General features: G+C 36.5%; 5 protein-coding genes across 8 annotated transcripts; 2 read left to right on the top strand and 3 right to left on the bottom strand.

Annotated features, from left to right (window-relative positions):
- Window positions 1-151: 151 nt before the first annotated feature.
- Window positions 152-5,770, bottom strand: LOC106387689 (transducin beta-like protein 3). Its single transcript, XM_013827591.3, has 13 exons — window positions 5,383-5,770; window positions 5,132-5,314; window positions 4,840-5,001; window positions 4,472-4,689; window positions 4,070-4,352; window positions 3,836-3,970; window positions 2,649-2,767; window positions 2,047-2,203; window positions 1,621-1,867; window positions 1,473-1,549; window positions 1,163-1,282; window positions 752-1,057; window positions 152-662 (listed from the first exon to the last, which is right to left on the bottom strand). Exons 1-13 carry the CDS (start codon window positions 5,677-5,679, stop codon window positions 333-335), a joined length of 2,634 nt encoding a protein of 877 aa, XP_013683045.1. The 5' UTR covers window positions 5,680-5,770; the 3' UTR covers window positions 152-332.
- Window positions 5,771-6,055: 285 nt separating this feature from the next.
- LOC106387691 (inositol-tetrakisphosphate 1-kinase 1) lies at window positions 6,056-7,676 on the top strand. Its single transcript, XM_013827595.3, has one exon. The coding sequence runs from the start codon at window positions 6,274-6,276 to the stop codon at window positions 7,231-7,233; it is 960 nt and encodes a 319-aa protein (XP_013683049.1). The 5' UTR covers window positions 6,056-6,273; the 3' UTR covers window positions 7,234-7,676.
- A 783-nt stretch (window positions 7,677-8,459) lies between these two features.
- On the top strand, window positions 8,460-13,286 carry LOC106387693 (transcription factor MYB41). Of its 2 annotated transcripts, XM_013827597.3 has the most exons (4): window positions 8,461-11,151; window positions 11,436-11,703; window positions 12,132-12,845; window positions 12,970-13,286. In XM_013827597.3, the coding sequence occupies exons 2-4, from the start codon at window positions 11,441-11,443 to the stop codon at window positions 12,971-12,973; spliced, it is 981 nt and encodes a 326-aa protein (XP_013683051.1). In that variant the 5' UTR covers window positions 8,461-11,151; window positions 11,436-11,440; the 3' UTR covers window positions 12,974-13,286. The 2 variants fall into 2 exon arrangements, with proteins under 2 accessions (XP_048625054.1, XP_013683051.1); XM_048769097.1 differs by having other exon boundaries at window positions 8,460-11,703.
- Window positions 13,287-13,412: 126 nt separating this feature from the next.
- Window positions 13,413-18,700, bottom strand: LOC106387692 (SART-1 family protein DOT2). 3 transcript variants are annotated; one of them, XR_001277738.3, is made up of 14 exons: window positions 18,574-18,700; window positions 17,523-18,132; window positions 17,091-17,229; window positions 16,947-16,989; window positions 16,666-16,779; window positions 16,478-16,574; window positions 16,323-16,389; window positions 16,187-16,246; window positions 15,501-16,101; window positions 14,921-15,294; window positions 14,597-14,817; window positions 14,416-14,500; window positions 14,179-14,312; window positions 13,413-13,715 (listed from the first exon to the last, which is right to left on the bottom strand). XR_001277738.3 is itself a non-coding variant. In XM_013827596.3 (13 exons), exons 2-13 carry the CDS (start codon window positions 18,089-18,091, stop codon window positions 14,235-14,237), a joined length of 2,448 nt encoding a protein of 815 aa, XP_013683050.1. In that variant the 5' UTR covers window positions 18,092-18,132; window positions 18,574-18,700; the 3' UTR covers window positions 14,031-14,234. The 3 variants fall into 3 exon arrangements, 1 of the variants encoding a protein (XP_013683050.1); XR_007329005.1 differs by having other exon boundaries at window positions 18,497-18,644; XM_013827596.3 differs by lacking the exon at window positions 13,413-13,715 and having other exon boundaries at window positions 14,031-14,312.
- A 3,275-nt stretch (window positions 18,701-21,975) lies between these two features.
- Window positions 21,976-23,883, bottom strand: LOC106387694 (histone acetyltransferase MCC1). Its single transcript, XM_013827599.3, has 5 exons — window positions 23,478-23,883; window positions 23,244-23,388; window positions 22,698-22,797; window positions 22,400-22,628; window positions 21,976-22,315 (listed from the first exon to the last, which is right to left on the bottom strand). The coding sequence occupies exons 1-5, from the start codon at window positions 23,582-23,584 to the stop codon at window positions 22,123-22,125; spliced, it is 774 nt and encodes a 257-aa protein (XP_013683053.1). The 5' UTR covers window positions 23,585-23,883; the 3' UTR covers window positions 21,976-22,122.
- Between the last annotated feature and the right edge of the window lie 709 nt (window positions 23,884-24,592).

The raw sequence follows: 24,592 nt of genomic DNA, 5'->3' as shown, positions 1-24,592 counted from the left end.
GATTGAATCTAAAGTCGGCTTAGAGCATAGAAAATGAAGAAAGTTCGTGCCGCTGCGTAATGAGAGAAGTGGTAAAGTTTGGAAGTGGATAGTGGTAAATAACACATTCGTTGAGCTACTGTGCTACGGAACAATAATAATCTTGCTTGTCTAAATCCAAGGCTTTAAAGCTGATTGAAACAACACTAAGCAATTACACACGAGTAAACTCAGTGGATAGAGTAGACAAGTGAGTTTTACCAAAAATTGGGATTCCACCACCCTTGAAATTCATCAAAAATGTATAATATTCATGCCATTTGCTACATGCGATGGAACCAGTGTTTCAAAACTCAAACTGTGATTACATTTCCCTGAGCTTCCGCAACGAGTCTCTTCTTGTTCGATTTATCTTTTGATTTCTGAGACTTTCGTTTCCTCGAAGGTGTCTTCTGGTCTATTCCTTCCGAGTCTTGTTCCATTGCAGACACAGAAGCGATGACCTTTACTTCTTCCATCTTCTTGTCCTTGCGATACTCAGTCTCAGTCTCTGGATCAATCACAGACATCTCACCGAGTGTGTAGTCTAACAAGAAACTGCTTCTTACAAATCTGTCCATCCTATTGAAATGTCTCTGAGAATATGGGATTAGACCTTCCAGGAGTTCTCCAATTCCCTTTACCTGTCGAAATAAAATCCCAAGATCAAGCCAAACGAAACCGATACTATTCACCTCCTATTAATCACTGACTATTTTTATGTAAGACAAACCTGAACGATTTCTGTGGGAGGAAGTATGTTGAAGGTTTGGTAAAGAACAAACTGAGCAATGTGGCATCGGTTTGGTTTTGTGTTCCATTCTCTGAGATATTCAAAAAGTAAACGGAACTCTTCTTTTTCAAGTCCTTGAAGAGCTTTCACAATCTGGTCATCTGATTCTCTTTTCTTGCAGAGGCCAGCAAAGAGTTCGTAAACTTTGTGAGGCCTACGAAGCTCAAATGCTAATCTTATGGCTTTAGTGTATTCGGCATCTAACACTGCGTTTTCCAGCTCCTGGCCTCTCAAGATTGTTTCTTCCTGTACAACACAAGATGTTCAAGATGATGGTTAGACTAAAGAGCAAGAACACATGAACGCTCCATTGAAACCAGACTTTTTAGTTTATAAGTGAAATTGACAGACCTCTTTCCGGAATTCGTCTTCTTTATCAGAAGCGGTGGAATCATGCCATAAATTAATAACTGCATCTCCTCCACCAGTAGCAACCATTTCTGTTTTCTTTCCAACAGCTAAAGCCCACACCTGTGAAAAATGTAAAGTTCGATTTGTCTGAATAGATCTAGAGTTTTGTGTGCAAGTGATGTCTATGAACATGTTTCATCGACACGTCCTTTAAAATACATTGACAGTAATTCATAATTCTTAAAAGCTAATAGCATCAAAGGCAGACAAGATATGGATACATCAAGAAACCAAGGATCGTTAATAGTACCTTGTCCTCGTGCTGGTCATATGTGGCAATGCATTCGCTAGTGTTCACATTCCAAAGTTTCAATAAACCATCGGCACCTATAAGTACATTGTTAGAATGTTAAGACTAAAGAAGAAAAAGGTATTGACACCAAGCTAGTGAAACTTACCACATGAGACAAATTGGGTGCCATCAGTTATGAATGAGGCTCTAAGGACACTTGAGGTATGACCTTCGAATGTTTTGAGGCATGAACCATCAGATATAGCCCAAATTTTCACTGTTTTATCACCTGATGCAGTCATTACGCATTGATCAACAGGTGAGAACTCGACAGAAAAAATCCGCCTCTTATGTCCTTTTAGTGTAACAACATGCACCAAGTCTGGTAGCCTCCATATGCTAGCTGTCCGATCCTGCAAGACAGAACCAAATACGTCAAATAAGAGCTTCGAGGATGCATTCTCAGAGCCCAGTGCACCTACTTTCAGTAAGAGAGAAACATAAATACAAGTGTTTGTATTTGAAAAATGTTTAATCGAGTGAGATAACCACAAATTTAATCAGAAAAGGTTTGCTCATCATATCTACTTACCTCAGAGCCAGTGCAAACCAAGCTATCATTACGAGCAACAGCCACAGAATTGATGTCTTTATCGTGGGCAGCAACAACACTTCTAGTTTTCAGATTAATGGGCTCTTCCGAGTCCTCTGAGACGCCATCAAGGCTCCAAACCTTCAGTGTACGATCACTAATACAGTGGAATGCAAGATAAGAATTAAAATTATACTAAGAGAAAGATGACAACAAATTGTGGGAGACACGCGGAGAAGGAGATATAGCAATTAGACCATAAATATCTACAGTTTACAATCGAGACAGGGTTCTACACCTTCTATCATTGACAGATTAATATAACAACAAGTAAACTAGCTCAACCATAACTAATCTGATAGTACATTCCCCACTCCAACACTCCAACATAAGGCCTAGCAGTAAACAGCCAACAAACTACAATCGAAAATTGATTCTTTCTTATATCCCCCAGTTAAGTGGCAGGGTAAAGAAAGGTCATAGACATAATCATAATCATCTATAAGCATCAGTTATGGGAAGGCCTATAGTTTCATGCTGGCAGTACCGTGCTTCACTTATACAAAATGAAAAGAATATGAAATCATTTATGTAGCACGTACCCACTGCCACTGACAAAGAAATTGAAAGATTTCTTCGCGAAAGCAACCGCTAAGATATCGCCGTTATGACCTGTACCAACTCCAATGCAAGATTGGCTGGTTGCATTCCATAGCCTTACCTGTAAAGTAACAAAATAATCACTCAAACTGAAAAAGGCGGTTTGTAGGTTATGTTCATGTGCATAATAAACAACAGTGACATAAGCTACAAATAGCATTGTAAAATCTGAGACAAAAAAAAATCATCCCTAGTTATCTAGCTTTTTCCTGTCCATCTAACTCTGTGTTTAAAAAGGCGCTCGCCTTATGCGCCAAGGCGCAAGGCGCACTCAGGCGATAGCTCCATCGCCATGCACATCCCAGGCGAGGGTATGGTCCCTAAGGCGCTCGCCTAGTGCGCTTTGGCCATAAGGCGGTGCCTTCAAAGGCGACGCAAAGGCGCGCGTTGGAGACCCTATGTTAACCGACACTAAACCAGGTACGAAACCAAACCCTGCTTTAACTAATTCACCAATCTTATAACAAAACTTCAAAAATATTCATCAAAACCCTAGCTCCCTCTTCAAAGTTAAAACCAAAGGTCAAAAATTCTCACAAAACATAGATCTCACAGTGTTTTGCTTAAGGTTAGAGTATTATCTACTCTTCTCTAGTCTCATAGGTTCTTCTTCTTATTATTATGACTACTTGTGTTTCTTGGTTACAGTCTAGAATGCACTGCGATTGCTTATCTCTGTAATTTTGGTGCTTCTTTTCTTTTATACAGTAAGTGATTGACGCTTACGTAATTGACGCTTACTAGTATATTGTAGCTTGAGGACTCTTGTGATCAAGTTGATGTATAATCTTTGTTTGTAACTGAAACAAATCTAATATATATTGAAATTCATTTTTAACATGTATTTTATTGCTCTTTATGGTATAGTTTGTGTTTGCATGTTCTTTACGTTATTGAATGCTTTATTTGCATGTTCATCATCATAGTAATTTTTTTTTTTTTTTTATTAATCACAGTTTCAAGTGGTCTTCAAGGCGAGCGCCTCGATGCGCCATGGCACAAGGCGCAAGGCACATACTTCATCGCCATGGAGCGCCATACGCCTTTTTAAACACAGATCTAACTCAATGAAAAAGGTTCAAGGTGAACATGGTTTATGAAGAACTACAACGTAAGTAGATGGACTTACAGTTTTATCTTTACTTCCAGTCACGATTAGAACATTCCCAGAACTAGATACGCATGTGTCAAGGGACAGAACAACTTCTTTATGGCCAGCTAAAACGTACGAACATGACATTGTTGCTACATCATAAACACGAACCTGCGTAAAGATTTGAAAATCTTAGTCCATGGAAGCATCAAGTGTTAGACGTGTTCATACTCACAGGATAATGATCAAGTCTGCAAAATGCTCAGTTACCTCCTCGAGATTTGTAGCTACTGCGAGGAACTGTTCTTCATCACCTAGGAACTTCATATCAGATATTTCTTCGTTATATCCAACAAGCCTCTTGCTTAGCACTAATTCTGATTCTTCTACATTTTCCACAACGGAGTAGATGAAAAACTGCTGATCAGCAGTCACACAAAGCAGTCCACGATCAGAAGGCAACATAGCAGCTGCAGTGAACCCTCTTTTAGATTCCTCATCATCCGAGCCGACAGTGATATCCGACGACTTCTGCTCGTAGAGGCAAACTGAACTGTCAAAGTAAAAAGCTAAAGACTTCAATCACTTTTTCTTACGCTAGGATGGCTTATATGATTTCACACCAAAAATTAATCAGCGCAACAAAAATTATTGAAGGATATAATGGCTTACCCTTCAGACTTCCAAATGCGCACAACACCACGCTCCCCGAGAGTAATAAAATGCGTTTCTTGAGAAGGAGTTTTCTTCTTCTTACTCTTCTTATCAAGAGAAGCTACAAATGAAGCGAAAGGTGTCCCAGAAGAAACTGGTGTCACAGCCTCCAGTACCTCATACGTTGCAACTGTAGTCTTGCAGCTATAATCATGAAGGTCCCACACATTCACAACCTGTGATTAACCAAAAGTTGTCATTTAAACTTCAGAAATAGAGGCAGTACTGAAATACCTCGTACCATTTAATTGAACACCAAGGGAAAACTATCCTACTCCTGAAGTATGTAGCTAAATTAAGGTAGAGGGTGCTTGCTGAGAACTTACTTTATCTCTTCCAGCAGTGAGTAAAGTACATCCATCCTCTGACAGAGCAATGGAAGTCACAGCTGAAAAGTGCTTATCCAAAATGGCAAGACATTTCTTCTCAGTATTCTTCGCCAAAAGATCCCAGACACGAACAGTAGCATCATCACTTCCCGATATAAGCTACACACCAAACGTTAAAAAACGAAAATCATGTCATCAAACAAAGAACGAATACAATATATAAATATACTCTTATAGTAGAATGTCTTTCTTTATATTTAACCCATAAAAAAAGAAAATAGGTACATACAATGTTTTTGTCAGCATCAGGATGGAACAAGATACTTGAAACAACTCCTTTATGACCTTTGAAATAATGAGTGCAGAAACCACCATCAACATCCCAAACAAGCACTTTCCTATCAGATCCAGCTGTAGCTAACAATCCACCAGATGCGTGGACAGCCATTCCCATCACAGGCCCCTCGTGTCCCTGCTCATCAAAACCAAACAATATTCATATCTGAAAATTCGAATTTGCCAAAAGTACACATCCCATACCTTCCAAGTGCGAATGCATTTCAACGTTTCCAAATCCCAAACTCGAATCTGTCTACTATGCCCAGCGGAGAATAGCAGCTTATCGTCAGGACTAAGAGCCAAGGCAGTGAGCGTATCGGACTCGCCTTCGATTGTCGATTTCACCGACGAGTCCAACGCGTCGACGATGTTAATCGCGTCACCACAAGCGCAGGCGATGAAAGAACCGTCAGACGAAACGATGATAGGACCGCCGCTGTAGAACTGCTTTAGAGAACGAGAGCACTTGTAGTTCTTCTTCAACGACTGAGGAGCCATCTCTATCTCTCACAGTTTGCCGTCCGGTGAAGAGAAACGTCGGAGGAAGAGGACGTTGAGACTGCGCGCGAGGAAGAAAGAATTAGGGTTTAAGCCGCCGCTTTTATATCTCAGGCCGTTAGCTTTTACTTGGGCTCCATAGATCCACTAAGCCCATTAACATTAAAATAGCCCACAGATAGATAAAACGAAACATCATAGCCGTCCGTCTTGAATACTTGAGCTCGATAGATCCACCGAGCCCACTAACAAGGACATTGCCCCACAGAAACATTAAAGCATCGTAGCCGTCCATCTTGTGAAAAAGACTAGCACTCGCCAACTCCCACACGCTTACACGTGTCGATCATTCGCCACTTGCAACCTCACACGTACCAATATTCGATTCCACACGTGTACAACCCTCTCTTCTCTCCGCTATATCAACTCATGAAAGGCGATACCTTTCGATCTTTCCTCTCCGATTCGCCCTAAGATTCTGTATCATCTCTTCGATCTGATCCGTGCAGAATCTCGCATTGATAAAGGTTTTGATCCCTGGGGCATGAATGTTAACCTAACTTCGTCACCTTCGAAGCAGAGCAACAGCGCAAGATGGCAGATTCAATCAAGGAGAGGTACGTAGTCGGGTACGCTCTCGCGGAGAAGAAGCAGAACAGTTTCATCCAGCCTTCGTTGATCGGGCACTCGAGGCAACGAGGCATTGATCTAATCAAACTCGATCCAGCGAAATCTTTGTTAGAGCAAGGGAACCTCGATTGCGTAATCCACAAGCTTTACGACGTCGTTTGGAAGGAGAATCTCAGTCAGTTTCGCGAGAAGTGTCCATGTGTCCCCGTCGTTGATTCTCCCGAGGCGATCGAGAGGTTGCACAATAGGGTTTCGATGCTCGAAGTGATCACTCAGCTAACGTTTCCCGTCTCCGAAAGCGAGTGTTTTGGAGTTCCGAAGCAGGTTGTGGTGATGGATGAGAACGTTTTGAGCGGTGATGGAGCTTTAGGGGAGCTTGAGTTTCCGGTGATAGCTAAGCCCTTGGACGCTGATGGGAGCGCGAAGTCTCACAAGATGTTCTTGATCTACGATCAAGAAGGGATGAAGATACTCAAAGCTCCGATTGTGCTGCAGGAGTTTGTGAATCACGGTGGTGTGATCTTCAAGGTCTATGTTGTTGGAGACTACGTGAAGTGCGTAAAGAGAAGATCTTTACCTGATATCTCTGAAGAGAAGATCGGGACGGCTAAAGGGTCTCTTCCGTTTTCGCAGATATCGAACTTGACTGCTCAGGAGGAGAAGAACAAGGAGTATGGAGAGGATAGGAGCTTGGAGAAAGTGGAGATGCCTCCGACGAGTTTCTTGGAGGAGCTGGCGAAGGCGATGAGGAAATCAATGGGTCTTAATCTGTTTAACTTTGACGTGATTAGGGATGCGAGAGATGCTAGTAGGTACCTTGTGATTGATATTAACTACTTTCCTGGTTATGCTAAGATGCCTTCTTACGAGCCTGTGTTGACGGAGTTCTTCTGGGACATGGTCACAAAGAAGAATCATGTCTGAGAACTGTCTGCCCAAAGTTGAATCTTTGTTAGGAAGAACGTTTCTTAGGGAGGGAGGGTTACTACGCATTGCAATGTGTTATGGAATATGTTGCAAGTGCCGTTGCAGACATCTCAATCTGTCCTATGGTGACTTAGCTGCTCTGCTAATTTTTCATTTGGATTGTTGAACTTGTGTTTTTTTTTTTTTTTAATTATTGTTATTATTTCTTAGTTGTTTCTCTCTCGCTTACCTCCAAGTTTTGCAAAGCCTTGTTCAATGCATAACTGTTGCTACTCTTGAAAAGCATTGGATTTCTTAGTTATTGGCCATTGTTCTGTTCTCAACTGTTGGTAGTAGTGTTATAGAGGGGTTTCTCTGTAAACCTTTTTATTGCGTCTGTTTCTTAAAAGTGTCTAAAAAATGAGATAGTTGATTGATGAAATGCTTTACATTTTTGCCAATGCGAGGTGTATCTTTGTAAGTTCATACAACCAGTGCTAGGCTCTTTGTATCTGTATTCTAAGCTTTCTTGTTTCTACATAGCTGGTACAGAGTAATGCCAAATGTACATGGTCCTTGTTTGAGATCTTCTTTGAGTAAGGTATGCGATTGCTCTAGACTTAGCAAATGCATTCTCACCTCCTGAGACACGATGTTTAGGTGATGAATCTAGAAATCTTTCCCTGATCTATGAGTTTCTCTTTTTAAGAATCTTTATGATTGTGTCCTGACAATAGGTCTCTGGTTTCATATTCGCTTCAACGGTTGATCTTGAATTCTTGATTATCCAAATTTTGAAACTACCGATTTAGATTCTCCAGCATCTTATTCTATATGGTTTGATGTGTACATCATAGGCATATTGCAGTTGGCATTTATGTGTATTCATATTGAGGTTGGCATTTATGCTTTAGCAACTTGGATGCAGCTGATGAGATGATTCTGGACAAATTTGATATTCTTTTCAAAATCTCCATTTTCTAGAATAAAGTTAGAGAAAAAGACAAAAATAACATTAAATCAAATTTTTGTTCCCAAACTAGCATTCAAGGTCAAAAGTCACAAAAATAGCACTTAATGTTTTATCAAAAGTCACAAACTTATGGTTTAGAGTTAAAGGGTGGGGTTTAGGATTTAGGGTTTAGGGTTTAGAGTTTAAGGTTTAGATTTTAAGGTTTAGGGTTTAGGGTTTAGCGTTTAGGGTTTAAGGTTTAGAGTTGAGAAATGAGGTTTTGGGGATAAGATTTTAAATTTTGAAAAAATAAAAAAATTAAAATTTTCAAAAGATAAACTTAGAAAGGTGCTATTTTGATCATTTTAGTTTTTGAGTGCTATTTTTGTGATATAAACTTAGAAATATGCTATTTTGGAGATTTGCCGATAAAGTTAACCAAGTGAGTGATCTGGATCATTCCGAATATATTTATCCAATTTTTAGTGTCTTAACGAAACTTGAGATTGAATATAATAACCAGTTTTATATTCAAATCGAGTAAAATGTTTTTTTTGGCTAAAGCCTCTTTGTTGTTTCTTATTTTCCTAATGAGATAACTAATCATTTCCAGTTATATAAACAGAAGTTAAAAGCTAGAAAGCTGTGTAAATAAATATATAACTGACTATATCTCAGTAAATTAAGTCTTGAATAGTTTACAGATGCTCATATAAATTTGTGTATGATACACTTCTTATTTTCTTAGAAGGGAAATTGCACCTTATATACAACCAAAAAAAACACAAATACACTAACTAACTAAAACCCTCTCATTTCTCCTACTTTCTCTTTCTATCTCTCTCTATTTTCTCTCCCAAAATCTAATTTCTTTTTTTTTTGTTATTTGGCGAATAAACTCTTTCTTAGAACTACAGAAATTATGATTTTTTCTAATAATATTAGGCAAAGACTATCTTTCGAAAAGCCCATGAGCTTTTGGGTTCCCTGCTATTGAAGGCATCAGAGGAATATAATCTTCTTTTTGACTGCATGGAGCTTTAAGTTTCCTCAAGCATCACGGTTGATGTGAGCTTTTTAACTTTTAATTTTTTTTATATACTTCCTCAAAGAAAAAGACTTCTCAATATATTTGAATTCCACGTACGGTAAGCAGCTTCGAGAAGGTAAATAGAAGACTTAACTATGTTTCTTTGATATGGAAGTCTTCGTTTTAACCAACTATCTTTTCATCTTTAAGTTTTATTCCATACCTAAAAGTACATGCGGAAGGTGAAGATGTGGGTTCTCACAGCTTAATTAAGTTTATCCTAATCTACTGTATATTCATTGTATGTCAAAGTAGCTGTTATATCCGTAATATTTTTCGGTAAAATTTTACCAAGTTGACGCACCATATATATTGATAACTAATTGGATTACTAAACATTAGGTTTTCATATAATATATTGCGTAATTGCATGGCAATGCAACGTCTAATATATTGTTGCAGATTGGTTTTTATTCAAGATGTTAGGTTTAACATAGTATCAGGTAATTATTGTAGCTAGACCCAACGTATATATGAGATGGATAGAAAACTTTACTTGGGTTTTCAGTATATGTGTGACGTGTATAAATAAGTGTTGGTTTGTGCATTTTGGACAAACTCAAGTACTTTAAGCAAGTTTTTGTCCTTTTAACAAATTTGAGCTAATGTCAATTCGAACATTGCAAAGAAATAAGGTAGCTTTTTTTTATTATCCAGGGTATGTCGGATCTATGAAACGGTTTAGACTAGTTATCTTTTTATAAATTTAGACGATGCCGGGTGAAATATTAGTTTTGGCTCCTAAATTTTTTTAAATTTTTTACATAAGAATATACTTCCAAATTACGAAAAATTTTTAAATAATTTTTTACAAAAAAAAATGCTCAGAATCCCCAAAATCTTAGATCCGGCCATAAACGCATGAATGGATTATTTCTCCGAATATTTAAATGGATTATAAGCAATAAATCCATATCCGCATATCCTAGAGCTAATAATTTTGTACCGGAGAGGAATACACAAACCAACAGAACGACTTTAAAATGATACTCCCTCTGTTCTTAAAAGATAGATTTTTTAGTATTTTCACACATATTAAGAAAATACATTAAAATATCATAATAAATGTATCATTTTCTGTAATTTTCAATTTTCAATAACTTTTAACCAATAGTAATTCAATAAAGTCAATTAATTTTGTTGAAGTTTACAATTTTTCATAGAAAACACAAAAAAAAATACATCTTTTTGAAACGAATTTTTTTTCTAAAAAATCTATTATTAAGGAACGGATGGAGTAGTAAATTAGTCACTTCTCTAACGAATCATATTTGTTATAAATTGATGATACAATATATATATATATTAAAGCCTTCAACGTTGAAGCATCTATAAAGCGATTGAATTAGTGTTAGAATTAGTTTAGTCATTAGAAGAATTAGGGTTTTCGCGGGTCCCAGCCTCCCAGCCAGGGTTCATGAGTTTGCGTGCCTTGGTGTGCTTAAAACTAAATTTACACCAATAATCAACTACCATATCGAGACGTTTGATTTATTCTTAGAAAATACTAGTATACTGTTTTTTTTGTTGCTATGATTTATTACATATTCATTGTACATTAAAAGTTTTATTAAAGGCTCACAAACTCCCTTTTGTCAACATATGGATTAGTTGCAGCAACTTTTGTGTACCTACATTGCTTCACAAACTTGATCATCTTCCTTTCTTTTTCTTCTTCTTGCAAAATAATATTATACAAGGGTATTTTCGCCATTCACTGACCATCAAAGTCAAAACCTAAACTAAGATTTTCTCCTTCCACGCAAAACACAAAAACCCTATTTAAAGCGTGAAGATCACACACATACAATTAGGTTCATTAGCTAAGATCCTTAGTTTGATTGCCTTCATCAAAACCTTTCGCCCTTGTGAATTCTAAAGTGATCTTCAACAGGTTTGATAATACATATACACACATACAAAAATATATGTTAGTATTCTTGTGTACGTAACGACTATGTTTATGATCATGCGCTTACACCAAAAAAAATGTTTATGACCATGCACATGTACTTATCCAAGTTCATATATTATATGTAATCACGAATCCTATAATGTAATGATAGTGTGCTCGTTTCTTTCTTATCTCTTAGCTTGATCTATGTGGTTAGATATCGATTATTGAATTTACTTTATTTAATAATGTTTTGTAAGTATAATATAACATTTTTGTTATAGAAAAAATGGGGCGATCGCCATGTTGCGATGAGAATGGGCTGAAGAAAGGGCCATGGACACAAGATGAGGATGATACATTAATCGATCACATTCAAAAGCACGGCCATGGAAGCTGGAGAGCTCTTCCTAAGCAAGCCGGTTTAAACCGATGCGGAAAGAGTTGCAGATTGAGATGGACCAACTACTTGAGACCTGACATCAAGAGAGGGAACTTCACTGAAGAGGAAGAAGAAACCATCATCAACCTCCATTCCCTTCTTGGAAACAAGTAATCAATTACTTTTACTCTTTATAATTACGAAATTATATGTTGGTTCTTCTAGCCTATAGTATATAAATTATATATTTCTTAGTGACATACTATATATATGGTTTAGAAGTGGGTGTGTGAAACGATCTAGAATGAAATATACACTAACTAGAATCAATAGTAGTATGATATATAATAATATGATGAACATATATATGTTAGTATATGGTTTATGGATAAATGAATAATAATTGAAACACCTACTACACTGTTTTTCTCTTCGTGCATACGTGTGTAGCCGTTTGTCAATCTTGAAACTTATTATCTTTTTATGACTAAAGTAAAATAATGTTAGGTACTTATCATATACTAATCCACTAGGATACTAAATCCACTAGGATACTATCGATTTCATTGGTTTTAATTTTTGTCTATGTTTTTAAAAGGAGGTCGTCGATAGCCAGTAATCTTCCTAGGAGAACGGACAACGAGATCAAAAACTATTGGAACACACATTTGAGAAAGAAACTTCTCCAAATGGGGATTGATCCGGTCACACATAGGCCGAGAACTGACCATCTAAACGTCTTAGCTGCTCTTCCACAGCTTATAGCCGCCGCAAATTTCAACAGCCTCTTGAATCTCAATCAAAACGTGCAACTGGATGCAACAACTCTTGCTAAAGCCCAATTGTTACACAATATGATTCAAGTCCTTAGCACCAATAACAACAACAATTCATCTTCTTGGCCATTAGCCATGCAGACCAGTGACAATCTCTTTGGCCAATCTTCTTACCTAGAGAACCAAAATCTTTTTGGCCAATCTCAAAACTTATGTCACATTCTTGAGAATAGTCATGGAGAGGATTTTATAGTAAAAAACCAAACAAATGATCATCCTTTGGATTCATTTTCTTCCCCTGTACAAATGAATGCTCAAGATGATTATAATTCGCTTCCACTACTGGTTCCGGCTTCTCCAGGGGAATCTAAACAAAGCCAGATGATGATCAAGAACAAAAGCATAGTTCATGAACATCAGCATAATCAGGATACTTCAAACCCGTCATCATCAAACTCCACACAAGATCATCATCAACCATGGTGTGACACTATTGATGATGAAGCAAGTGATTCTTATTGGAAAGATATCATAGAGTAAGATCACTCGTTACTCTTTACATGCATTTTTTTTTATAAATCAAATTTCAGAGTTTTCACATGCATGAAGTGTTAGGCTAGTCTAATGTTTTTGTTTTTTTTTTAATTCTCCGTTCTGCAGGTAAACGTATTCGGAACCATGGCCGTTTCCTGAATAGACAAGATTCAAATTAGAGAGAGACTAATAATATCGAAATTTTTGTTGTTGGATAGAGTTATATGCATATATATTTATCGTTCACTAAAGACTAAAGTTCCCTTTTTCCAGACCATGTATGTAAATTGATCTTGTAAAAAATTAACTACTTTATTGTATAAAATATTGTTTGTAATTACACTTCTAAAATCTAATTTTTATATATTACAATTATCATTGCAAAACACAAACGAAAATACAGTATCAAAACTATTTTTGATTCAATAGCAAAGAAAAGTGTTTTCTTCCATTTATGATTTTCTTAGAAGTTTACAGTCTGTATAAACGTAAACGCACACAAGCGCGAACAAAAACAGTCAAGCTTCTATTAAAAAACAAAAATAAAATTTTGACGCTCCCAAGCCAAATGAACAAGATAAATATGATTACGTTTGGATAGTAATTAAATATAGGTAGGTACTTTTTGTTTGTTTTACCAAAAATAACTGAAGATTAAAGATTTAGTTGGCGATGGGTAAGAATAAGTGAACTACAATATATACACTCGAAAATGACAGTCTTGTAGTATTGGTTTTGACTTGGCGACAAAATGACTAGCTGGACAAGTAGACAGTTACATAACTTACGCTAAATGTCTCACGGGACAGAACATCCTGGCACTGTTCTCAACTTTCGGCCGAAACGAAACGATGACTCGAAACATTTATGATCTGAAATAAAACAAGAAAGTCCATTAACAAAAAAAGTATATCGATAATGGCAAAATCATAGTTATCGATATACAGCATCAACGTATTTATATTGCTCTATGCCAAAGAAAAATCCGACAAAGCTGTATACTTTTGGTCAACTGAAATGATATTTTTCCATTACCAGATTAAACACTCAAGCACATTTAAATTATGACCTGCGACGGAAGAATATGAGGCTAAACGTGCGCTAATGTTTACAATTGATGATTAACCACAAGAAAATAAAATTAGTTTCTTTTAATTCGGTTTAATTTCTCTGAACTAAACTCAAAGTATCTTTTAAATGATTTCTTACTAAAGAGAAACTGTATTACAGAACCGAAACCAAAATAGTCACAAATGATTTCTTACTAAAGAGAAACTGTATTAAAGATTGTAACAAAAGATCAGATACGTCATCATATCCTTGGAAAGAGTTTACCAGAGACGAATCGATGTGAAAAAAGCATAGGAGCAAGTAAATGAGGGTTTGAGACTTCAATGCTTCGGTCTCTTCGCTGGTGAATTCGAGTTTCCAGCCTCTGATTGCCGTTTTATTCCCAAGAAATGCTCCACCTGAGACGGCATCAAATGAAACGATCAACACCAATTCTGAATTATGTATCTTATTAATAAGTCGATAACATGAATTATATTTGATCTAAGGATTCTGTAAAACCTTTCTGTCACCAAGCATTGGTGTTAAGCTTCCTGGAACATCCTTCTCAACAGTCGCAAACCCGCTCTGAGGATCACTAGTTTGTCTGAAACAAATTGCAACAAACAATTGTTAGTTAAAGAAACCGAGTGCGTCGCTTAACAAATCTTAATTAAAACTGAGTAATGAAGCATAGATATACCCTGGTTTGACATTGCCACTGAGAACAATGTAAGGAGTTTTCAATTGCGCTTGCGCTTCTCTCATTCTCTGAACAGAAAGCGATGGTGTGTCTGAGTTTTTCATTTGCTTTAGTTTGAGCTCTTCCTGGTACTGTTTCATCCGTTTCTCTTCCTTCATCTTTCCAGGTCCCTTCCCGTGGAATTTGTGAGAGAGTAGTCGAAATGCTTCTTTTGGAGTCAACTGTTTCACAACGTGAAAGTTGAATATCAGATTATTTTAGATATTCACATATTAAAGACGAGTTTTAACAATATTGAAGAAGTAAAGCTTAAGGAAAACTTACAGTTCTACCAAACTCGTCAGTCCTCTCAATCCGGATATCCTTGAATCTCTCTTTACCTCCTTCATCATCCACGATACCAACAAGCTTGCTCTTCTTTTTGTCCATGTTCCTACCACCCCATTCGACCTTCTCCTTTAGGGCTCCTCTGTCTTTAAGAAGCTTCAATACACCAGATAATCCTTTCCCAACCGCAACCTCGTGTATGGTTTCATCAGGAGTTATCTCTTTGGTATCTGATGCAAGCTCTGCTTCATCCATATAAGTGTCTTTAACTTCTGCCCAACCATCCGGTTGCTCTTCTTTTACTTCTTCGGGAGCTTTGGGTGCTTCATCTTCATCCATGAAAACATCTTCGCTCTCAGGCTTCCCCACACCTGGAAGACCAAACCAATAGATCAAAACTCTAACGACAAAAGTATATATTTTATTTTGTAAGAAATAGGGTGATACACAGGTAAAACTCTAACGAATGTGAGTATACGCCACCAAATAAAATTCCAAGAAGCATATGACGATAATATAATAGAGGCAAACCAATAAATAATGGTGCACTTGTGTCATTAGATGATTTATACTTTACCTTCACCACGCTCGAGACCCCAGACAAAATCATTCATCTCTGTGAAAACCATTGTATTTTCTTGTGTCTCAGCTCCAGAGCTGCTATTATCATCGGTCGTTTCATTGGTTCTGGAAGCCAGTAGATGTGCAAGTGCTTCAGGACCAGATCTAACTTCCTCTTTCTTTGTGAGAGCTAACTTCCGAGCTCTCTCCAACGATTTATAAAGATCTTCAGCATCGTCAGCCAACTCATCTTCTTCTCTTTTAGTAGGCTGAACGTGTTCCATTCTGAGTAATCTGGATGCCTCATCAGCTTTAGCAATGGCGGTCTGATAGGCGTTGCTCCGTTTTTCGTACTCGGATCTTTCTTTCTCTTCTATCAAGGCCTGCCTTTTGCCGTCTTTGCGAGAACCAAGATCCTCAGCTGCCAGTCCTGATGCAATAGCTTCTGCTTCAAGTGCACTTATGTCCAATTTATCTTTTTTCCGCAATGATTTCTTTTTCTTTGGTTTTTTAAAACGTAGCATTTCTTCATGTGAGAAGTAATCTGATGAGACCTTTGCTGACGAGTTGAGGTCTTCAAAAGTACTTGTCGTTTGACCCTGGATTCTTTTACGCAGCTGATGGGTCGAACATGAAGGAAAATGAATTACATTAGCAAATACTGATCCAGTAATCATTAAAAATGTAAGGGAAGATAGGTACCTCTTCCAGCTTCTTCTCTGCTTCACCAGTAAAGCGACCCTTTGCATCCAAAATTATCCCCTGAAGATGAAAGCAGCAACATTATTTCACCCAAAGCAGTGTCTACAATTCTAGTATTTGAAAATTCCTAACTTACCTCATCAGTATCGGGCTCATCATACTGCGGAAGCATCTTCTTTTCTGCCCCAGGATCATCGTTAAACCTACAAAAGTCAATACCATTGATATGTTTCAATCTCAAGTAACACAGATATGCTCATCTTAATGCCACTGAAATATACTTGAACTTACTTATCATCATATATTCCCTTTTTCTTCTTGGCTGCTTCATAAGCTTCGTTTCGACGCTTCTGTTCTCCAATTTCCACATTTTCCAGCATGTCAATCTCTGCCAGAATATGTGCAAATCACGTTTATGACAGACCCTAAAATCAACCAAGTTGATAACATTAATAAAGGAGAGCATTAAAGATACAAACCATTGTTGACATCTCCATCGGCAAGGACACTCTGGTCTTTCAGTGTCAAAATAACTGCTCCACCTCCCGCCACCTTCTCCAAACCATGTAGAACTTTAACACCAGATAGATGATCTGGTAAACAGAATATATGAAGATAATTATTAACTAGAACGTATCAAATGAAAAGAACTGCAAATTATGTAATACCAGCATCACCCTATACATCTCTCTCTCCCACACTAAAATCGATAGCCTGTTGCATCCTACATTTATATAAATTCGAGCAAAGCAAAACTTACCACCATCCTCGCCGTCTTCATTTTCACCTTGAATCAGATTGTCCTATACAAATATAACATACGATACATGATTAAAACGTCAAATAGAAGTAAGTTAAGAAGAAATAAAAGGAAACAAATATGTCGAAGGAAGGGAGGAAACACCTGCTCCTCAAAAATTCTGGACAACTGATGAGCTCTTTGCTTCTCAGCATTTCTTTTTTCCTCGATTTTACGGCTCCTTGCAACCCATGATAGAGCATCAGAAGCTTCTTCAGCTTTCTTCTTTCTTTCTTCTTTCATCCTGAGATAGAAAACACAAATGTTTTTTATTACGTGATTATTCATATATCTAAATGCATATGAGACAAGAGAAATAAGCAGAGCCTTAGACCTTACAGAAATAACTAAGACTATACAACAAGACAGATGTTATCGTAACAACCGAGAACTAGACAAATACGATGCATAAAAAAAAATACTGAACTCAAAAATCATGTTCTAAGAGGAAACCATCCACAATCATTAAATGTAAAATATTTGAAATAAGAAACTCAAAAATTAAATTGTTTACAGCACAAAGAAGGAATCACTTACTTCTTAATGCGCTCCTCGACTTCCGTTGCAGATTGCTCTTTCCCACTTGGTGCAGCATCAGCATTATCCTCACTTTCATTCGAACCTCTGTTGTCATAATGGTCTTTTATTTCCGCAGGTTTTTCATTCTCATCCTCATCCTCGTAGCTTTTCTTACTCGATCTATCCTTAACTCTCGACCTATCCTTGTCTTTGTACGCTTCCTTGTCCTTTTCCTTAGACTTCTCTTTCAACTTCTCCTTTTCTCTGTCTCTATGCTTATCTCTTTCCTTTTCCCTCTCCTTATCCTTTGCACGATCTCTATCCCTTTCCCTCTCTCTATCCCAATCTCTGCTCTTTTCCTTCTCGGTGTCTCCTTCTTTATCCCTTTTTCGGTCCCTTTCTTTCTCCTTATCCCTTCGATGGTCCTTATCCCTGTTCTTCTCACGGTCATAGTCCTTTTCTTTATCCTTGCTCCTGTAATCCTTCTCCTTCCTCCTTCCATCTCTGCTTTCTCTAGAAGGAGACCGCTTATTATCAGCCCTCTCTTCCCTGCTTTCATGCCTTGATTTAGACTTCTCCACTTCCATTCTCAAACGCCTAAACGAATCCCAGAAACTTCAATCAAGACCTAATCACAAAAGGGGAACAACTCAGAAACAAAAAATTACAGTGGTTGCAGACTACAACGAGCAATTAGAGTAACAAAATACTATTATAGTGGCAAAGATCTGAGCAGATATACTTATTGACTACATACAGCGTCTAATCGTTTCTCAACCTCCCAAGTCCCAAACAATACATAGAAACCCTAGCGCCTACAAAGAATCACTATCATTGAGAGAAAACAAAATTGAATCAAAATCCAATTCGAGGAACATCGAAATCGATACTTCAATGGAAAGTACTGAGATATTCGGATCCACGGACAAATAAGATTGAAAACGCTCAGAACTGCAAGAGAATCTGAAGTACGCCAACGAATAGCAGCTTACGAAGATAGAACACTAATAGATGCGGAGGAATTGAGAAATAATGATTCAATCCAGAGAGATGACGGCTAAAAGCATACCGCGAAGGATTGAAAGCTCGCCGGTAGAAAGCGACGGCGAAGCTCAGATAGATGAGAGGGGAAACGATTGTGAAGAGAGAGAAAAAAATAAAAAAAATGCAGATATATGTTTATATATATAACACTCCGGTTCAAGGGCAAACCCGTTGGTACGTCAATTAATTTTAACAGGTATAGTTGAGGACCGGTTTTAATTTTCGTAATGAAGTGTTCGTGGCTTGGTTCAAAATACCAAATTGGTTTAGTGTAAATCATTTCAAAATGATTAACAAATTCGTACCTTACCGGTCCGGTTTATGAAGACTCAACCAGCTGTTTTCAACTTTTCATAGTCCTCAAAACGCTTGAAAAGATATTATGCCATTTTTACAGAAAACTTACTAAATCTTCAAGTTAAAAGAAGCATATCCTTATGTTTTCACAATTTCTCACCCGAACCACGAGCTTTGCTAGTGGAAGTGTGATCATTGCTATTTTGGTTAAGAGTTAACCAGAAACCAGTGAATGATTGAACACTGATTATGTAGTTTCTATACTCTATAGGTTATCTCTACCACCGAGCAAGTACATAACGTAATTCATGTGTTGATGTTACATAAGTATAACTCCGTAGTAACCACATTATTGACTATCGACCATTGGACTTACAGCCGGGTGCCACATTCAGGGAGGAACCAAGTGGCATTATTAAAAGATAATTGAAGAAATTAAGGATGAGAAACAAATAATTGTTATCACTTAGGGTAAACAAAATATCCAGATCCGAATAACCGAACCAAATTTGAATCTGATCTGAAAAAATAGTATTGAATCCAAACTTGAACTAATTAAATTATTTGAATGGATCCAAACTTTTAATATTCGAAGAACTGAAATCGAATTTGACCCAAACCAAAATATTTCAGATACCCAAAAATACATGAATCATAATTATGTACTTAAATCTATTATTTTTTTTAGATTTACTATTTATAATATATTCAAATACATGAAAATATCAAAAAGAATTACCAAAAATAATAACAAGTAAATATCTAAAAATAACCAAAATAACCAAAACATTCAAAATATCCAAATTACCTACTTGTTCTCCACTCAAATATATCAATCAAACTATTTTTCATGTTAATTTGAAAGTATTTAATTTTTCATGATGTTTTTGTCTTTAGTTTTATTGACGTTGGTGTTGAGATAAAAAATATTTGATACCACTCCGCAGCAATGTTACTTCGATAAAGTGAGTAATCTCCCGAAATTAAATAATATCTACCGTTCCTTTGTAGTCTTGGTGCTTTTGGAACCTACAATTCTGTCACGAACAGTTGTCGGGTTGCAACCAAGTGAGACCCTGCAGTTCTCGATATCTCACATCACGATAATAGTTTTGGCACAATAATTGTTCATTTACATTGACAATTTTAACACTTTTTTATAGTTTGGCACAATTTCTAGCAGTCTCATAGTTGACCACTTGATTATACAAACTAAATGCTTTCTAAACATAGACAATGAAATTTTTGAAAATGTAGTTCACTAAAGATTGATCCAATCTGGTTTACTTAACTGAACCAAAGTTGTATACAAAAAGCACAACTATATTTCAGCAAGCTTACTAATTAGCCACAAGCGGTATCCAGTGACCTTTCGTTCCAAACCCAGGACGAGAAGACATGGAGTACAAAACGCAACTCTCATTTGCTGACTCACAAGTGGTAGCCTCATTATCGCTATAATTTGCTGACTCACAAGTGGTAGCCTCATTATAGCTATAATCCATGCCCTGCAACACAAACAACAAAAAACAAAAGCTGAGTTTTCAACATCCAGGCAAAACTAAGATATATGTCATCAAAGTTCCAACTTTTGTTCATACAAACCCACAGAGAAGTCAAATATTTACTAGCAAAATACAGTCACGCGCTTTTTTAAAAAAAAAAACACTATAAGCACAAACCCATAAGCCACGTTAAGAAGCTAGGAAGTTGAACGCATAAAAAAATCATCAAATGCTTTCCTTTGTATGACCGATGTGGTATTTAATGTATAAAATATGACTCACCATCGGAGGAAGAAGTTACTGAAGAGGGAGACGATAGATTAGCAACAAAGAGAACTGATCGGAGATGGATAGACTGTGAGGAAGAGGAAGATGAAGATGAAGAAGAGTTAAATGGCTGACGCTGGAAATTAAAGATGTCTTGGGTGTAAAGCAGCTCTGGACCTGCCGCATAAAAATAAATTTATAGATTTGTTAAATTGTTTCTATACGTAAGAATCAAAATAGGAACTACATAATGTAAGTACATAATGTAATTCATGTGTCGATGTTACATAAGTATAACTCCGTAGTAGCCACATTATTTTCTATCGACCATTGGAATTATAGTCGGGTGCCACATTCAGGGAGGAACCAAGTGGCATTATTAAAAGATAATTGAAGAAATTGAGGATGAGAAACAAATAATTGTTATCACTAAGGGTGGACAAAATATCCAGATCCGAATAACCGAACCAAATTTGAGTATGATATGAAAAAATAGTATTGAATCCAAACTTGAACTAATTAAATTATTTGAATGGATCCAAACTTTTAATATTGGAAGAACTGAAATCGAATTTGAGCCAAACCAAAATAATTCAGATACCCAAAAATACATGAATCATAATTATGTACTTAAATCTATTAATTATTTTAGATTTACTATTTATAGTATATTCAAATACATGAAAATATCAAAAAAAAATTACCAAAAATAATAACAAGAAAATATCTAAAAATAACCAAAATAACCAAAACATTCAAAATATCCAAAATTACCTACTTGTTCTCCACTCAAATAATCAATCAAACTAATTTTCATGTTAATTTGAAAGTATTTAATTTTTCATGATGTTTTTGTCTTTTTTATATTGACGTTGGTGTTGAGATAAAAATATTTGATACCACTCCGCAACAATGCTACTTCGATAAAGGGAGTAATCTCCCAAAATGCAATAATCTCTACTGTTCCTTTGTAGCCTTGGTGCCTTTGGAACCTATAATTCTGTGCCTTTGGAACCTACAATTCTGTCATTGTCGGGTTGCAACCAAGTGAGACCTTGCAGTTCTCGATATCCCACATCACGATAATAGTTTTGGCATAATAATTGTTCATTTACATTGACAATTTTAACACTTTTTTATAGTTTGGCACAATTTCTAGTAGTTTCATAGTTGACCACTTGATTATACAAACTAAATGTTTTCTAAACATATAGAATGAATATTTTAAAAATGTAGTTCACTAAAGATTGATCCAATCTGGTTTACTTAACTGAACCGAAGTTGTATAACAAAAGCACATCTATATTTCAGCAACCTTACTAATTTAAGATGTATTAGTGATTGAACTCATCCTCCCAAATAGAAGTGTTTTTTTTTTCTTTTTATCACACAATATTTACATTTTTATTACATACCTGATACCACAATTGGATAATATAACCAGAGGTTAATGAAGACACTGAAACGAATTGAGTTTACAAACTCTATGAGTCACATACTAAACACTAAACGTAATCATAGCCAGATGATGCTCTTTCGGATGCAAGGTTTCGCTTGTTCTGAGTGGGCAAGAGACACCGCGTCATATCTTTGCATTTAAGCCATTTCAAGCCTTTCTCTTCGTGCTTCATTGTTAGCCTTGATGCGACTGATTTGATTCCACTTCTCATATAATTTAGAATAAACACCACAAGATCACTGCAATGCAGCTAAGATTAAACCCTAACTCTCATATATGAATGAAACCGCAAAACAAAAACAGAAACAGTGTCTTGTACTTACAAAGGTGAGCAAGGAGAGCGAGAACCGTTGATAAAGTAGACGAACAAGAAAGAATCGAAATGCTGGCCGTTGATTATGTAGAATCCGTGTAACCTTCTTACACATCTGAAAGACATTCTTTTGTACAATCTGATTGCGGGACTGTTGTGTGCAATTACATGAAGGTAAACACCACGGCACGCAGGGATGCTACACGCATATTTGATGACCTCCTTAATAAGCAACTTAGCTGCAAAGAAGAACCAAACTTAAAGAGCTTAATATTAACAAAACCAAGCTAGAGAATCAATGAAAATACCTATTCCACGTTTTCTGTAGCTTTCTACAACTCCAAGCGTTAGGATGTACACCAATGTCTCTTCTCCCTTACACGAGTCATATCTTATTAAATCTGATATCTGCTCCAGACATAGAAAAGTATCAAAATATAAACGCATAAGATAACCCACCCCTAGACTTGTCACATTTAGCGAACGAGTACAAAAACAAGTTTGCACCATAATCAAGAGTCAAGACGTTAGAAAAGCAGATCCGTTTTATTTTTTAAAACTTTTGTAAGAAGCCCATCTGATAAAGCATGGTCAAGCTTAAACCATAGGACATTATGAAATGTCCCGACAACATCCAAAGTCTACACTAACACAAAGCTCAATGCGGTAAACATGCTACAAACCAAGATTCAATTTAAAAGCTGCTGAAACTATAGAAAGTTTTGAGCTTTAAGAAACTTGTAAGAACCCCATTTCATGAAATTGTTTCAAACATTCAAAATCAACACTTGACAAACCTTCAAAACAGGTTCTAATTAAGGAAGAAACAAGTTCAAAAAGGGAAAGAGACTCACTTCGGTTTCTTTAGCAGGCCCGATCTTAGCAGTAACAAACCCAATAAGTTCATCAGAAAGACCATCAGGGCGGCTCCGATCAACAGCAGCCCAAGAGAGGATATCACCACCGTTGACAACATTCTGAAAAAACTCAGACTCATACCTGAAACAAATACAATTTCCCAAAAGGGAAAGCCACTCAAATCTAAATGAAAGAAATACAATTTTCCAAAGAAAGGAACTTTAACTTACCTGATTGGGAATATGTCGCGATGGATTTGCTCCAGACGTTCTAAATCAGAAGGGTTTATCGGCCTGAAGCAGATACTTGGACGAGTAGAGATTTTGGGTTCCTCCATTGGCGAATTCTCCACGAACCCACGCGGGAAGCGCGACGTTTAATCGCAATAACTAAACCTGAAACTCTAGATTTCTAATACTTATATGATCATCAGAACCCCAAAATGAAAAAAGATCACGGGATCAGATCGGTCTCAGAATCGGATCCGGGTGGGTTTGAGTGTCCGAATCCGAAGATGGGTTTGTTGATCTGCAAAGATTTCTCGCGGGTGAATTGAATCTAAAGAAACGACTTTTGGAGACGAAGAGGAAAGATTAAGAAACGTACTTGCTTGGGTAGCGAAGCCATCTTTGATTCTTGGGATCACCTCACGTGCCCTTGCCACTAACAAGCACGTGCATCCGTGTTAAGGGAGCTACTAACATTTTTTAGATTTTTTTCTTTTAAATTTTTTACTACAAACATTAATTAAAAATATTTGAATCAATTAAATTTTATTAACAGAAAGTTATTGAAAATTGTATAATAAAATAAAAAATAAATTAAATTATAAATATTTATTAAATTTTTAATAAACGTGTCAACCGTAGAAAATCTAACTTTTCGAGAAAACAGAGGGAAGTATGTTTAGTTTGGAACTAGTTAGTACAAAGGTTTCGATTGAATGGTGACAAGGAAAACAATTTATAATATGTAATACGGAATGATGATAGGGCAAATCTCAAAAATAGCACATTTCTAAGTTTATATCACAAAAATAGCACTCAAAAACTAAAATGACAAAAATAACACCTTTCTAAGTTTATCCTTTAAAAATTTTAATTTTTTTATTTTTCAAAATTTGAAATCTTATCCCAAAACCTCATTTCTCAACTCTAAACCCTAAACCCTAAAACCTAAACCCTAAACTTTAAACCCTAAACCCTAAACCATAAACCCTAAACCCTAAATCCTAAACTCTAAACCATAAACCCTAAACTCTAAACCCTAAACCCTAAAATCTAAACCCTAAACCCTAAACTCTAAACCCTAAATCCTAAACCTCACCTTTTAACTCTAAATCCTA

This window comes from Brassica napus, chromosome C9, assembly GCF_020379485.1.
Source record: "Brassica napus cultivar Da-Ae chromosome C9, Da-Ae, whole genome shotgun sequence".
NCBI lineage: Eukaryota > Viridiplantae > Streptophyta > Magnoliopsida > Brassicales > Brassicaceae > Brassica > Brassica napus.
Note: the sequence above shows the minus strand (reverse complement) of the source record. Positions and strands in the feature narration are given on the sequence as shown.